The 17,528-nt window shown below is 45.0% G+C and overlaps 1 protein-coding gene across 1 annotated transcript in view; it reads right to left on the bottom strand.

Annotated features, from left to right (window-relative positions):
* Positions 1-11,708: 11,708 nt before the first annotated feature.
* LOC124553388 (ankyrin repeat domain-containing protein 65-like) overlaps positions 11,709-17,528 on the bottom strand; it is an 84,932-nt gene continuing 79,112 nt past the window's right edge. The window contains exon 2 of the mRNA XM_047127257.1: positions 11,709-12,021. Within this exon, the coding sequence (XP_046983213.1) occupies positions 11,709-12,021 (313 nt within the window). The remainder of the gene's footprint in view (positions 12,022-17,528) is intronic.

The raw sequence follows: 17,528 nt of genomic DNA, 5'->3' as shown, positions 1-17,528 counted from the left end.
ATTGAATCTCAGTGTAGACAAGTGTAACGTGCTGCGAAGATCCCTTATCATTTAGCTACAATATAGTAGGCCAGCAACTGGAAGCAGTTAATTCCATAAATTATCTGGCAATAGGCATTAGGAGTGATTTAAAATGGAATGATCATATAAAGTTGATCGTCGGTAAAGCAGATACCAGACTGAGATTCATTGGAAGAATCCTAACGAAATGCAGTCAGTAAACAAAGGAAGTAGGTTACAGTACGCTTGTTCGCCCACTGCTTGAATACTGCTCAGCAATGTGGGATCCGTACCAGATAGGGTTGATAGAAGAGATAGAGAAGATCCAACGGAGAGTAGCGCGCTTCGTTACAGGATCATTTACTAATCGCGAAAGCGTTACAGAGATGATAGATAAACTACAGTGGAAGACTCTGCAGAAGAGACGCTCAGTAGCTCGGTACGAGCTTTTGTTGAAGTTTCGAGAACATACCTCCACCGAAGAGTCAAGCAGTATATTGCTCCTTCCTACGTATATCTCGCGAAGAGACCATGAGGATAAAATCAGAGAGATTAGAGCCCACACAGAGGCATACCGACAATCCTTTCCACGAACAATACGAGACTGGAATAGAAGGGATAACCGATAGAGGCACTCAAGGTACCCTCCGCCACAGACCGTCAGGTGGCTTGCGGAGTATGGATGTAGCTGTAGACAAAGGCAGGAAAAACGAATGGAGCGAAATGCACATTCATTTTTAAGCAATATATTACTTAAAATTAATAACGTTATTAAAGTTCTGAAGTATAATTTTCAAAAGAACGCATTTTTTACCGCAATATTTTTTAATGAGATTTCGTGTGTCAATTTTCGCATTATTCAGTATTTCGTCCTGTTCGTATCATTAAGTTCTCTACCAGTAGCCAGTTTTCTCGTGTTGTACAATAGGCAGCACATGACAGGCATTGAATTCAATTTCTAGTTTCTGTTTGAACGTAAGGAATACATTTACACACGAAATGCAGAAGGTGTTACAGGCATAGAGAACAATGACTACGTATACAAGTAATGAAAATCCACATAATTATAAAAAAACCTCAAAAATTAACTATAATACACAGAAATAGAAAGGGCAGTTTTAAAATGCGGGCAGAGGCATGATTTGAGTTGCTTTTCCTTATACAGGAAGATAAAGCTGCTTGGAGTATTAGTGGCATCTACAGTAAAACTTGAGCAGGATAAAAAAATCAAGAGAAGGTACACGTAACCTACAGGGTGGCTGCTATTAAGGTTTCTGCTGCTTGGGCGGGCCGCCACGAGAAAGGAAAGGAGCGACCGGAGGACAAAGACACTTTGCGAAAACATTCGTAGGAGACATCTGGCAGATAGTCCAGAGGGATTCTTGTGGCATGTGGATTACACCAGATGCAAGACACAATCCGTACCTCCTCTGCGTGACGTCAACCGTAATGTTACCGACGACAGTGACACGAGATCGGAGACATTGGACACAGTTTCCCGAAATTCCTTCAGCAAAGAAGACCAAGTAAGTATTCCAGCATTCGAGTCAACAACAACTGACATCCTGAGTAACATGGAATTAGATATCCTTCATGTACCGAAGCAGCTTCAAACACTCAATAAGAACAAGTCTTCCGGTCCACATAGCATGTCATTCAGGTTCCTATCGAGAGTGTGCTGGTATAACAGCTCCGCACTTGAGTCTCTCTACGAATTATCCGTACCAAAAGATATTAAAATACATTCAGTCTGTGCCTTTGCACAATCTGAAATTATTCTGTGGAGTGGAGCATATTGTCAAGCAAATGTGATTTGAGTTTGTGTATGGAGTTCATTTCCGTATCTAGATTTGTTTTTCTTCACTCAAGGTTCAAATGGCTCTGGGCACTATGGGACAGAACTGCTGTGGTCATCAGTCCCCTAGAACTTAGAACTACTTAAACCTAACTAACCCAAGGACATCACACACATCCATGCCCGAGGCAGGATTCGAACCTGCGACCGTACCGGTCGCGCGGTTCCAGACTGAAGCGCCTAGAACCGCTCGGCCACCTCGGCCGGCTTCACTCAAGGTTTATTCGGCTGAATAAGTCATCCCTTTCAGTGTCACTAGATGACGGATAGTGTAAGTCATTCCACATCCTACTATTACACTCATGAAGGTTTTTGTTGCTTCCAGACTGTTGTTAATCGCTGATAACAAACTCCCTAAGTGGATAAGTCTACTGTGAAGGTGTTGACAGAATCCTCAACTACGTAGAAAGCTGGCTAAAAGAGCGCTAATCGACGTATGTACGAAATACTAAATAGTACTAAATTGCTAATATTTACTATGCTCTTTCAAGCTAAGCAACCGTTAAAGGAGGCCGTACTTACAGACGATGTGAGAGTGGTGTTTGAGGAACCCTGATAAACGTTCTGTTTAACTAGCACTGCTCGCAGAGTAGACGCAGAATGCGTGCTCTCCTCTCCTTCAATCCACGCCAAACACAGTACAGAACGATATGCTCCTCCGAGTGAAATGAGGAATAATTTGTTACATTGGGCTCTGTACCGGCATGTATGCTGCTCTGTAGACCTGTGAGCTTCGCTTTACATTCCTGTCACGGCGTCCACATGTGTAGTACTTTACCAGAGCACTTTGCTTTATCGAGACGCATGGTTCATTTATTAATAGCGCGATAGCTACACATGCGACATAACTCTCTATGTAGTTAAAGTCTACATGCACTGTAGACTTAAAATCTCTATCAGTGCATAAGATGGTTTTTTCTTTCATTAATATACCACACCTTATGTTTACACTTCCAAGTCGTTTCTAGTGGATCCACTTCGCTAAATAATACGCCTAACTAACTCTCCCCTGCATGATTTTTACTATCTATTTTTATGTACTGATAAGGGAGTATTTTCTGTATTGTCAATGCCAGCGTTTCAAATTTATGCAGTGTTTCCCTGCCTCCCCCCCCCCCCCCTCCTCATCTCAACAGGATTGCGTATGAAGGAAGACTTCGCTAGTCTCACTAAGCATTTGTTTCACATTTGCAAGAACACTGGTAATTTATGTGTATATATGTGGAAATAACCGTGTCTTCCAGTGCCGTGAAAACATTGCCGTAGCCTGACATTGAGGTGGTGAATAGCACAGTTAAACCTAAATTCAATCTTGTTATTAGCGAGAGATATCATTAAGGAATGTATCTATTGGCATGGAAGTGTAAAAATCGCTAGGTCCTTAATGAAGGTTGTGTCAAATGATTGATTATCCAGCCAAATGCAAAATATTCTTCCAAGTACTTAACAACAACTTTTCTTTTCCTGCATCAAAAAACCTTTATATCAAATTACATGTTGTACCACCGTTGCTAACCTGTTCCTGTACACTGTACGTATGTGTTTAATGTAACAAACTTGCAGGAGGATGATACAGTTGCCGGCCGAAGTGGCCGTGCGGTTAAAGGCGCTGCAGTCTGGAACCGCAAGACCGCTACGGTCGCAGGTTCGAATCCTGCCTCGGGCATGGATGTTTGTGATGTCCTTAGGTTAGTTAGGTTTAACTAGTTCTAAGTTCTAGGGGACTAATGACCTCAGCAGTTGAGTCCCATATTGCTCAGAGCCATTTTTTTTTTGATGATACAGTTATTTAATCATCAATTTTAGTGGGACATCGATATGCCATTTTCTTCATTTATTGTAATGTATGAAAATGTGTTTCTTTGCTTAAGTGTGAGTATATTGTGTGTGTGTGTGTGTGTGTGTGTGTGTGTGTGTGTGTGTGTGTGTGTGCATATGAGAGAGAGAGACATAGACAGAGAGAGATAGACAGAGAGAGAGATAGACAGAGAGATAGATAGATAGATAGATAGAGAGAGAGAGAGAGAGAGAGAGAGAGAGATAGAGAGACAGTAATCATACTAATTCGATGTTTCCCATTTTGCTCTAATTTTTAATGATCAGTTCAAAATGGTTGAAATGGCTCTAAGCACTATGGGACTTAACATGTGAGGTCATCAGTCCCCTAGACCTAGAAGTACTTAAACCCAACTATCCTAAGGACATCAGACACATCCATGCCCGAGGCAGGATTCGAACCTGCGACCGTAGCAGCAGCGCGGTTCCGGACTGAAGAGCCTAGAGCCGCTCGGCCACTACGGCCGGCGAAGAACGAGTAACAGATAGCATCAGCTTGCGTATGGAAAGGCAGAAGACACATGTAGGCAGTGACAAGTTATGTGGCTTTAAAGGTTAAATTGTCGAAGGTATTAAATATATAAATAATGGAACATAATAATAATAAAGTGCTGCTTACTTTGTGGGAATGTGTGTTACTCATCACGTTGACATCAGTCGTCCCATTCGTTGCAGGTGGGTCCAGAATGGAGCCATCGAGTAATTCTGATGCTCGCTGTATCTAAAAAAGTGTTATGTCATCAGTTACAACATCGCTCCTCGTCGTCATTTACACATTTATACTCTGCGAATTGGGTCTTCTGATGCGCCACTTACACCGGATCGTAAGAAAGCAAATACGAACGTAAAAGCATCTGCTGACAGTTCCCAACTGTTTGCTTGTATCCGTGAACGTTTGTATACACTCAAGGCAATAGAAGAGAACACGATAAAATAAGCGTATATATACACTTTCACTGACTCCCACACAGATTTGACTCAATTTTTACAGCTCTGGTATAAAACTCTGGTATTCACGTAGGATTATTCCGCATGCTGGGTGTGTTGTTCTACGTCAGGGAAACTAAAGGTAATAGGAAAATAAAAATGTATTATTGGATGTCTCACTTTTTATGCAAGTGTGCAGCACTTTTCACTAAACTGCAGCTTCCTTCCTCGTTCTCACTATTGCAAAGTCTTGCAACTACGTCAGTTGACACTTTAGCTTCTCGTTACAACTAATGAGAAAATTTGAAAGTGGAATACTAATTTCTGATGAGCGACATAACCTGAAGAACAGATAGAATTTACACACTGCAACTGGAGAAATTTATGCCAGCTTCTGTGCCTCAAATAGTTCCTGATGCCTGCAGTGACATATGCAAAGCACAGATTTCATTAAGGTACGCGTAAGGAAGATAATGCCAGTAAAGTACAGTTACTGAAATGTGAAATGCACATAAAACCTCTCAATAAGGCTATTTGACAAAACTTACCGCACTGTCGATGGAGGACGAGGCGTGAAACGTCATCCATAGAATGAGATGTTGCTCATCCTCGATAGTCATTGTCCATTGAAAGACGTTCGTGGGTTAAGGTAGTTGGTAAGCAGGCAGCGTTCCACTTTCGGGGGCTTATCTGACGCTTTGTGCAGATCGTGGTCGTGGCGATACTGTGCTGCCAGCGATGCGGGCCGCGGACGGCTCCTCTACCTGCTGGGCGGAGTCGTTTGCCGTGTGAGGCTGTGAGGAAAAGCCGTGGAGTGCACATGAGCTCCGTGATGCTGGAGGAACTGTCGTGGCACTCATGTTCTGTTTTTGTTACTCTATTGTTTTGGGTCTCGTGTGAGACTGACGCATGAGAGCGTCCAGCTGGAATATAACGTGTAGCCGATTCATTAAGAGAAGTTAGAGTTGTACGTTGTAGGAAATACATTGAGATGAACTTCTGTGAGAGTGCTATTCCAACGGAACGAGAAAAGTCTCTTTTGGCATGTTCAGTACAGTGGATTGAAGTTCACAGGGGAGAAGCTGTGTCACGGTTCACGGGTGCTGAGCAGCAGCACCACTGCAGCCTCGGTGTTACACGGCGACACCGAGAGGAGCACGACACCCAGTCAGGTACGGAGACTGCGGGTCTACGACTTGTGGACTGTTTCAGTGGCCTGTTCCTAACACCACCATTAGGGACATAAAAACCAAGCAAACATTCAAAGCAGGGATAACATGATCGAAAGAAAAAATATTTTGAGGTATTTGGTTACAACATCAAAAGCGTATAAAATCGGTGACACACCCATTACGTAACTACAGCTGATTTGAACACAGGCCACGAGACTGATAAACTTCTTCACAAATTTTTAATTTTGAATTACTCAGCACTATACATTTTTGTTTTTGTAGACTTGCAGGAAAATTTATTGTGCTGTTCCTCTTTAATAAAAAAAAAAATACGAAAGCTTGTGGTTCTTCAGACCGTTCTCTCCTAACAGGATGCATCTAATGAATTTATAATCTTTGCTATGTCTCTGGTTGGGCTTTTTAGTGTACTGACTGTTTTCTATTGAGCATGTTTCCCTTATACAGTAGTGTTACATTATCGTCTGACCACTCCACAGCTCACACTAGAAATCTTCCACAATAAAAGTAGTTTGTGTGCAAAACAGCACGCAAACGCAAGTGCAAGTCAAACAATGGTATGAAACTTGCGTGGCAGATTAAAACTGTGTGCTGGGCCGAGAGTTGAACGTGGGTGCTCTGCCTTCCTCAGGCTGGGTCTCTATTGACTGAGCTACCCAAGCATGACGCGTGATCCGTCCTCACAGCTTTACTTCCACCAGTGCCTCATCTCCTACCTTCCAAACTCAACAGCTCTGCTGTGAAACTTGCATGACTAGCTCTCCTAGAAGAAACGATATTGCACAGACATGGCTTAGCTACAGTGTGGAGGAAGTTGTCAGAATGAATTTTCACTCTGCAGTGGAGTACGCCATATTCAACCCGCCAGGGCAGCCGAGAGCGCTGACGCTCTGCTTCCTAGGCTCGGGTAGGCCCGCCAGCCTCGGATCGAATCCGACCGGCGGATTAACAAAGAGGACAGGTGTGCTGACTGGCCTGGATGTGGTTTTAGGCGGTTTTCCACATCCCGCTAGGTGAATACCGGGCTGGTCCCCACGTTCCGCCTCAGTTACACGGTCCGCAGACATCTCAACACGTTGGCACTATTCCACGGATCACACTAGACGCAGACGGTTGTGCTACGCTAATTCCTCCCTGGGGGGGGGGGGGGGGCGGAAGGAAGGGCATCTGGCAACCTCTTGAAATTAACATGCCACATCTGCTTCACCAACACAGCCCGCCAGTCGGGTTTAATGCTTGGAAAGAGAGACAGTGGAGTACGGAGTACGCCGTGTTACACTATACCCTACCTATCGTACATCTGATTAACACTGTAGTTCACTAAAATTATACAGAAGAAAGAAGCAACAGAAAAACTTTATCCATAGAAGTGTTTGATATAGTGCTAATTTACTGCATGTCGCATCCCCAGACTCGGCGTTTTTGGAGTCGCATTCAGTGTGGTGCACTGGGAAGTCGTGTCACAATACGACTGCAAGCATAGTATTTATTCAAACAGAGAAGCTGCAGTCTTATCAGGTGCATTATAAATTCTAAAAATAGCAGTGGCTATACCTATTTTGCCTGTAGCGAAAAGTCGGACGACATATGAGCTGCGACCATTTTTGTAAACAAGCGAAGTGGCCTTCCATTTATCTCTACACAGAATCAATCCAGATTCTTTCTGTGTATCAAGTGCAGATTGTTAACCTCCATTTGACAAGCCTGTACAAAATCTGCCAAACTTCAGAACGGGATTCGACTCTTCTAGCGACGTGATGACATTAAGAATCTGCAGAGGCCTTACTAGTAAACGACACACAGCACCTCAGTGTCACTGTCCGTGTGATTCCTGTACTGCGTATCTGAATGCTGGCTTCTTAGGCATTGCTGTCCTGCGATTATACCTTTACACAGCACCCTGTCTCCCTCCAGTAGCCAACGCACATCACCTGTCTCCTAACTGCAGATGTGTGAGTACTACCACCTTACAAACTTCGCGTATGTTGTACGAAAACACATAACAATGCAAGCTGGCTGATACAGACACTAATGCCGAGAAACCACGAGGAAAGAGAATACATATATGTCTTTCTCCATACCAACTCCCAAATATAAATAAAGAATTCGAACTCAGGATTGCAAACATAAACGAACGCAGTCGGAGAGCCTTAGTGCAGACGCATTCCCAGCTGCTGATTCTCAAACACATCGCTGTGGCAGAACCGACTGGTCAGATGTGTACAGTGACCGTTTCCTGTGAAATACATTAGTAGTTTCTCCGTGAATTCGTCGGGAGTCTACGGAATTGATGAATAAACCCTCCACTTGTTTACTCAATGCCGACATTCAGCTTGCGTAGTTAAACGATTTACAAGTAGGATCTGAAGAGAGTATTGAGGTGAAGCAAAGTCAGATCACAGTTTTCAGATTACACTACGAATCGAGTGGGTATTCTTTAAAAAAAAAAAAAGAAATACACTGTGGACTGTGGATCTGAATACAGTTTGTTTATTGGCTGATGAATCCATATCAGGTGAGTGAAGCGAGTTAGTCAGCCGGAGTGACCGAGCGGTTCTAGGCGCTACAGTCTGGAACCGCGCGACCGCTACGGTCGCAGGTTCGAATCCTGCCTCGGGCATGGATGTGTTAGTTAGGTTTAAGTAGTTCTACGTTCTAGGGGACTGATGACCTCAGAAGTTACGTCCCATAGTGCTCAGAGCCATTTGAACCGTTTTTGAAGTAAGTTTTTGTTTTCCCATAGCAGACACGGCAGTATTTCTTAATTCCTAAATATAAGTGGGAATTTGACACTTAAGCTAAATTCCTTCCCCTCTTCTCTCTGTCCATCTCCTACTCCCTCTCTCTTTGTCCATCTGCCACTCCTCCCCCGCCCCTCTCTGTGCATGACCTCCTCCCCACCTCCTCCTCCGCCCTCTATGTCTATTTCCACTTCTCTCCCCTCTTACCCCTCTCTCTGAGCTCAAGCCTTGTTTATTGTTATTGAGAACAAAACCTCGATTGGGAACTGAAGCCACTTAAAATGAATGGGTATGCTAGTTGACATCATTGGTATACAGGGTGTGAGAGAGACACCTGTCCTCCAGCTGGATCTATGAAGACAGTAGCTTTAATGACAGTGTTTTGCATAATTTCAATCTGTGAATGGGTAGGATTACAAAGTTTCAGATGATTCAGATTCTGTATTATTTTTCTAATAATAAGCCAATAAGCCATAAATACCAGTTCCTCGTTCCTGTATAAGCAATGGCGAAGACGAAAACAAAACAGTACAATGCCATGTATACAATTTGTCATTGAAATTGTATGTAAATAGAAAGAATATATACGGGACGAACAATTTTTCTGATGGGTTATTCGCCCCGTATTGTAGTTGAAACTGACTGTGAGAAACATACCTAAACCACACATTTTCTTCCTCACGGTCGGTTTTAACAGAAAACCTATATATTGCCATTTAGAAACATATGTAACCTATACCTGTAAAAATGTTTGTTAGAGTTTAGTATACAAATTCTAAATAAATCGGTGAAGCACTTTCCGAGGGTTTTGGTAACAAAGTATCCCCTTTTACTATTCATTAGAGCACTGCGTATAAATTTCAAGTAATTTAGTCAAGAACTTTTCCAGGTATTTGGTGATTAACTTTCCCCCATATATACACTCCTGGAAATGGAAAAAAGAACACATTGACACCGGTGTGTCAGACCCACCATACTTGCTCCGGACACTGCGAGAGGGCTGTGCAAGCAATGATCACACGCACGGCACAGCGGACACACCAGGAACCGCGGTGTTGGCCGTCGAATGGCGCTAGCTGCGCAGCATTTGTGCACCGCCGCCGTCAGTGTCAGCCAGTTTGCTGGGGCATACGGAGCTCCATCGCAGTCTTTAACACTGGTAGCATGCCGCGACAGCATGGACGTGAACCGTATGTGCAGTTGACCGACTTTGAGCGAGGGCGTATAGTGGGCATGCGGGAGGCCGGGTAGACGTACCGCCGAATTGCTCAACACGTGGGGCGTGAGGTCTCCACAGTACATCGATGTTGTCGCCAGTGGTCGGCGGAAGGTGCACGTGCCCGTCGACCTGGGACCGGACCGCAGCGACGCACGGATGCACGCCAAGACCGTAGGATCCTACGCAGTGCCGTAGGGGACCGCACCGCCACTTCCCAGCAAATTAGGGACACTGTTGCTCCTGGGGTATCGGCGAGGACCATTCGCAACCGTCTCCATGAAGCTGGGCTACGGTCCCGCACACCGTTAGGCCGTCTTCCGCTCACGCCCCAACATCGTGCAGCCCGCCTCCAGTGGTGTCGTGACAGGCGTGAATGGAGGGACGAATGGAGACGTGTCGTCTTCAGCGATGAGAGTCGCTTCAGTCTTGGTGCCAATGATGGTCGTATGCGTGTTTGGCGCCGTGCAGGTGAGCGCCACAATCAGGACTGCATACGACCGAGGCACACAGGGCCAACACCCGGCATCATGGTGTGGGGAGCGATCTCCTACACTGGCCGTACACCACTGGTGATCGTCGAGGGGACACTGAATAGTGCACGGTACATCCAAACCGTCATCGAACCCATCGTTCTACCATTCCTAGACCGGCAAGGGAACTTGCTGTTCCAACAGGACAATGCACGTACGCATGTATCCCGTGCCACCCAACGTGCTCTAGAAGGTGTAAGTCAACTACCCTGGCCAGCGAGATCTCCGGATCTGTCCCCCATTGAGCATGTTTGGGACTGGATGAAGCGTCGTCTCACGCGTTCTGCACGTCCAGCACGAACGCTGGTCCAACTGAGGCGCCAGGTGGAAATGGCATGGCAAGCCGTTCCACAGGACTACATCCAGCATCTCTACGATCGTCTCCATGGGAGAATAGCAGCCTGCATTGCTGCGAAAGGTGGATATACACTGTACTAGTGCCGACATTGTGCATGCTCTGTTGCCTGTGTCTATGTGCCTGTGGTTCTGTCAGTGTGATCATGTGATGTATCTGACCCCAGGAATGTGTCCATAAAGTTTCCCCTTCCTGGGACAATGAATTCACGGTGTTCTTATTTCAATTTCCAGGAGTGTATTACACATATATTTATGTATCATATATATTAAAACTGATTGTTCATTAGAGTATCATGTAAATATTTGATTTAATTCGGTGAAGATCTTTTCAAGATTTTTGGCAACAACGTTTCCCCTTTATAGATTAAAAATATATTTGTATGTTATATATATATTAAATATATATAGCCTATGTCCATTCAATAGTTCATGGAAGTATTGTGTAGAAATTTGAACTATATCAGTTGAGAACATCTTGAGACGGTTAGTAACCTCCTTTCCCCTGTCAATGTTACAGGAACATTTATATGTCATAATTGTGAATGAAGTACATAGCATATATCCAAGTAAATATTGATGAGAGTATCAGGTGCAAATCTGAAGTATATCAGTCAAGAGCTTTTAGAGACTTTTAATAAAAACTTTTCCTCTTTACATGTTACGTATGTCCTGTATCTGTCTGACCATTCATTAGAGTAGCATGTGATAAACAATGACTTGTCCTTATATAGTAATACAGATTACAACTTGCGCCAACCCCCTCTTAAAATTTCTTTGATGTGTGGTCCTTAAGATGTATTGTGTTTCATACTTTAAAAAAATTAAGAGCAAATTTTTATGCAATACAAGAAGAATTTAGATAAAAAGCATTAAACACAAGATTTGTTCAGTGCTAAATAGTTGTACCGCATCTGCTTCTGCCACATCCGCAGGTGTCTGCCCACTGTTACCCCTTATGTCCCTCCTTGCACCGGCCAGCAGCAGTGCCTTTGCTGCGTATGCACACCCCCATCTGGCAGCCACATGGAGTCTCCCACACGTCGTCCTAGACATCTACACACACACTGATGCCGCCAGTAGCATCCATAGAATGTGCTGCTCGCCACCTCTACATGCAGCCCAGTGCAGAGGCGTCATCCCATCCGAGTCCCTGACGTTAACATCTGCCCCGGCATCAATCAGGCACTTGACAGTTTCTTCGTGGCCATTCACCACTGCTTCATGCAGGGCAGTGTCGCCACTGGCGTGTGTCGCGTTGACTGGCGACCCCGCATCCAGGAGTGCCCGCACTTGGCCGGTCTGACCCTGTGATGCAGCAATGATCAGCTTCCCAGCCAGCGTCTGTTTCTGCTCCTCAGTCAGGATCCTGTAAATCACATTATGATTTACATCAGTTTTAGTATAGCAGCAGTGACATGAACATGACCTCCACAACGTATCTAAAACACACACACACACACACACACACACACACACACACACACTCACACAGAGAGAGGGGGGTTTGGAGATACAAAATGTTACTCTGTGAAAACCTTGGTTGAAATCAGTCATATAGGTAGTCAAGTAATTTAAAGCCCATTGGATATGTTGGTTAAAATTTTAGCATTTAGCTTATTGCCACCAAAGAAAAAAAGTCATTCTTGTAGATGAAGAATTATGTGAGTGCATTGTAGCTATTCCCCTCCATATCTGCATCTAGTGACGCCTGTGAGCTGAGGATGACATGGCAGCTAGTCGGTACTGTTGGGCTTTTATGGTCTATTCAGGAGGAGTTTAGTTTAGTTTTAGTTTTATAATAGATACTGGGCGTCACTGGCGCTTATCTCTAGGAGTCTGCAAAACGGTATGCCTAGAGAATGTGCACGAGATGGCTTTGAGAAGTCTTGAGTCACTGACTTGATGGACGTGGGAGCAGCATACTGGCAGATCACACAGTGATCACAGTCTGAAGTGCAATGGATGAATGATAGGGTTGCAGGACAACAGCGTGGCAAGAAGGGTAGGCACATGGCCATCCAGAAGAACTGCACAACAAACAGATTTTAAAATGGAACGACTAGCTTTTTCATATAGGCAACAGCTGAAACCTGAGCAGAGGCGAAACTTCCTGGCAGATTATAACTGTCTACTGGACCGAGACTTGAGTTCGGTATCTTTCTGTATTGGGGGAAGTGAAGCTGTGAGGACGATTAGGGAGTCATGCTTGTGTATCTCAGTCAGCAGAGCACTTACCTATGAAAGGCAAAGATCCTGAGTTCCAGTCTCGGTTTTAATCTGCCAGGAAGTTTCATATCAACACTCACTCCAGTGCAGAGTGAAAATTTCATTCTGGAAACATCCTCAGGGGCGTGGTTAAGCCAATTCTCCGCCATATTCTTCCTTCTAGGAGTGTTAGTCCTGTACGTTTTGCAGGAGAACTGCTAAGAAGTTCGGAAGATACAGCACGAGGTGCTGGCAAAGGAAAACTTGGGGGACAGGTCGTGATTTGTGCTTGGGTAGTTCAGTCAGTAGAGCACTTGCCCGCGACAGGAAAAAGTCCGGAGTATGAGTCTCGGTTCAGCAAACAGTTTTAATCTGCCAGCAAGTCTCATATCTGTGTGCACTCTGCTGCTGAGTGAAAATTTAATTCTGAGCTGATTTGATAGGCAGTGTGCCAGCATCAGATTACTGGAAGCTGGGTTGAGATCTCAAGTTGACGTGGGTCATCTCCTGTTGACTTCATACCACAGACAACAAAGACTTGTATGGTGTACATCCATAGTCAACTGGAACACTGACTGGAATTCTCTGCTCTTCAACGGCGAGTCCTGGTTCTGTCTGTAGAACTCAGATTGTCATCCACATGCCTGTAGATGACCTGGTGACAGGTCGCAGGACGCAGCAGTACTCCAGACACATACTCCAATTCCCCTGCTGTGGGGAGGTACTGGATATGACAATTGGGCTGGCTTCGTAATTGTTGAAGAAACGCTGAATATGTGAGACATATGGTAAATCCTCTTGTCACTCCCATGACTATGGTACCAAATGCAATATTCCAGCAGTATAATGCAAGATGCCCCACTACAGTTCACATTACAAGCGCCTTAAGAAATGTATAGATCCTTGGCCAACTAGTACAGTCTACTTATTTCTCTCTGGGCTGCAATGGAAAGGCGTATAGATCCAAACCATCACCACCCCCAATACCCCCCAAAAAATCCCTAAATACAGCAACCATCATCATCTGAAACAGCATGTGATTCTGATGTGGCAAGAAAATCTTAAAGATGAAATTTAGAGGCTGTCACAGTTTTTAGTGATGTTTATTATGGACATTAATTTCAAACAGAAGAAAATTTAACAATTCAATTTCATACATAACAGATAGCTGAACACTTTCTGTATACATTTGAGTGCTTTCTTTGTTGACTGCAGTGAGAACTTTAATCGAGACTACATAAATATGGGGAAGAAAGGAATTAATTTTGCCTTATGTTCCTCGTATGAAGAGCATATTACTCACAGAAAAGCTATACTACATATGTAACATTCCTTAGATGACAAACATTGAGTGAGAAAGTGCAGTGTAACTGTAGGTCCGCATCTGTGGTTTGGTTTTGGGGGTGGGAAGAGGGTGTTCACAGCTTGTTATTGGCTGTCGCACTCCTTCCACCCGAACACAATCTGCCCTCCTCACTTTTAACATTGTAACAGATGTCTATGGTTTCAGTGATAATTTGTTTAGATCTGCGCATAGTATGTCACTATGTAAGTTCTAAGGTACAGCACTTTTGAAAATTATATGGTGGGTAAAGGATTAGCCCGGTAAACCGAAATATTATGTTTCGTTTAAGAACTACAATAGCTACAAGTTTTTGACAAAGTCATAGTTTACAAGCACTTAACCAATATCAGTATTTCACTTAACACTACGGTGGTGAACGCAGTTCTGCAGACTGTGGCTATGGAAATGTGTAAATGGTGGAAAGTGCTGTTTATTTCAGCAGTTTCTGCCTACACAATAAAATGTTAAAATGTTCTCGGGTTTCGAGTTGCTTCAAGGGACTGAAATGGCGTGAGCTTTCGACCAAGTGCTTCTCAGCCACTGTCAAGTGGAGTGACTGCTGGTGGGCTCCTCGTACACCATTACACAACCCAGCTGCCGGCTGTGACGTCACTCATGGCTACATTATCGCCATACATGAACATACTTTGATTTCATGTCCGGTACACCCATTTTAACCTTGCAATTGCTGGATATCGAGCTGTAGGTCATAGTCACTGATTTTGATTTCGATGGATTCTTCATTATATATATATACACTCCTGGAAATGGAAAAAAGAACACATTGACACCGGTGTGTCAGACCCACCATACTTGCTCCGGACACTGCGAGAGGGCTGTACAAGCAATGATCACACGCACGGCACAGCGGACACACCAGGAACCGCGGTGTTGGCCGTCGAATGGCGCTAGCTGCGCAGCATTTGTGCACCGCCGCCGTCAGTGTCAGCCAGTTTGCCGTGGCATACGGAGCTCCATCGCAGTCTTTAACACTGGTAGCATGCCGCGACAGCGTGGACGTGAACCGTATGTGCAGTTGACGGACTTTGAGCGAGGGCGTATAGTGGGCATGCGGGAGGCCGGGTGGACGTACCGCCGAATTGCTCTACACGTGGGGCGTGAGGTCTCCGCAGTACATCGATGTTGTCGCCAGTGGTCGGCGGAAGGTGCACGTGCCCGTCGACCTAGGACCGGACCGCAGCGACGGACGGATGCACGCCAAGACCGTAGGATCCTACGCAGTGCCGTAGGGGACCGCACCGCCTCTTCCCAGCAAATTAGGGACACTGTTGCTCCTGGGGTATCGGCGAGGACCATTCGCAACCGTCTCCATGAAGCTGGGCTACGGTCCCGCACACCGTTAGGCCGTCTTCCGCTCACGCCCCAACATCGTGCAGCCCGCCTCCAGTGGTGTCGCAACAGGCGTGAATGGAGGGACGAATGGAGACGTGTCGTCTTCAGCGATGAGAGTCGCTTCTGCCTTGGTGCCAATGATGGTCGTATGCGTGTTTGGCGCCGTGCAGGTGAGCGCCACGATCAGGACTGCATACGACCGAGGCACACATGGCCAACACCCGGCATCATGGTGTGGGGAGCGATCTCCTACACTGGCCGTACACCACTGGTGATCGTCGAGGGGACACTGAATAGTGCACGGTACATCCAAACCGTCATCGAACCCATCGTTCTACCATTCCTAGACCGGCAAGGAAACTTGCTGTTCCAACAGGACAATGCACGTCCGCATGTATCCCGTGCCACCCAACGTGCTCTAGAAGGTGTAAGTCAACTACCCTGGCCAGCAAGATCTCCGGATCTGTCCCCCATTGAGCATGTTTGGGACTGGATGAAGCGTCGTCTCAAGCGGTCTGCACGTCCAGCGCGAACGCTGGTCCAACTGAGGCGCCAGGTGGAAATGGCATGGCAAGCCGTTCCACAGGACTACATCCAGCATCTCTACGATCGTCTCCATGGGAGAATAGCAGCCTGCATTGCTGCGAAAGGTGGATATACACTGTACTAGTGCCGACATTGTGCATGCTCTGTTGCCTGTGTCTATGTGCCTGTGGTTCTGTCAGTGTGATCATGTGATGTATCTGACCCCAGGAATGTGTCAATAAAGTTTCCCCTTCCTGGGACAATGAATTCACGGTGTTCTTATTTCAATTTCCAGGAGTGTATATATATATATATAAAAAGTCCCACATTGATTTCTGCGTTTATTTCACGCAGTGTTGCTTGTCTGTTAGCACTGACAATTCTACACAATCACTGCTGCTGTCGGTCATTAAGTGAAGGCCGTCGGCCATTGGTTTCTTCGGTGTCGGAATACTCTTTTGTCCTTTTGACGTTTTGTCGTCACGTCTGTGTGGTTTTCTCTTCAGCCAGAGTTGTGGAGGATTATCCGTTACGTTAAATAATGTAAATATTGCATTTCTCACAGGTTTCCCATGTTACACATTGGCTGATTTGTCTGGAAGTCGAGACGCGGCGCTTCGCATCGCACCTGTGTTAAGTAAGAGACGGTAGAGAGCAGACAGCTTCAGGCAACGAGTGGTGGTCCGCTGACTGCTTGCAGGTAGCTACGGCTGCCATCGGAAGGTGTCAGATTCTCACGCACTACGAAACCGTCAAGAAGTGAAAACAGATTTTGGAAACAAAACTCAAGTTACTGTGATTAATATGACGGTCGTTAGTTACCGCTAGATTGTTTGTTTGCTGTGAACGATGGAATGAATGGAACGTAAGATAGTAAATGAATATTGTTATGTCCATTAACTGAGTATATGTTAGCGTGAAAACTGTGATGGTACAGAGGAACTGAATTATACTCTCAGAGGAATTTTGTATGTAGAACTAGGCAGTTTATGGGACCCGGAAAAACAAGAAACATTTCATGGTAATTGTGTTATTTAAAGCGCGAGGTATTTTCAGGCTTGTGGAGTTTCAAAATTTGTTCATTTAGTAAATTGTTCATAAAAGCTGTTAAATTGTGACTAGTCATGTATGAAACACGCGGGATTGCCCAACTTAATACTAGTAGCGGATTGGCTACGGTGTGTATCATCCAATGAGAGTGTAGTACGGTCACACGTTTTTTGTGAGCTACATAACGGCTCTGTGAAGTTGGGAGCTTAGCTGTCATTATTTTCGGATGCGAATATAAGGAGTTCTGGATAAATGTGGTAATTTTGCAGAATAATGAATAAAACTTGACCGTGGAGTGCCGCAAAGTGCATGCGAACTTGTGGCAAAAACGAAAACGGAAATTTCGATTTTAATACGCAAACAGTGACTTTTGTATAAACAAGATCGGCGTGGCA

This window comes from Schistocerca americana, chromosome 11 (assembly GCF_021461395.2).
Source record: "Schistocerca americana isolate TAMUIC-IGC-003095 chromosome 11, iqSchAmer2.1, whole genome shotgun sequence".
In the NCBI taxonomy this organism is placed as follows: Eukaryota; Metazoa; Arthropoda; class Insecta; order Orthoptera; family Acrididae; genus Schistocerca; species Schistocerca americana.
This window is presented reverse-complemented; position numbering and strand designations above follow the sequence as displayed.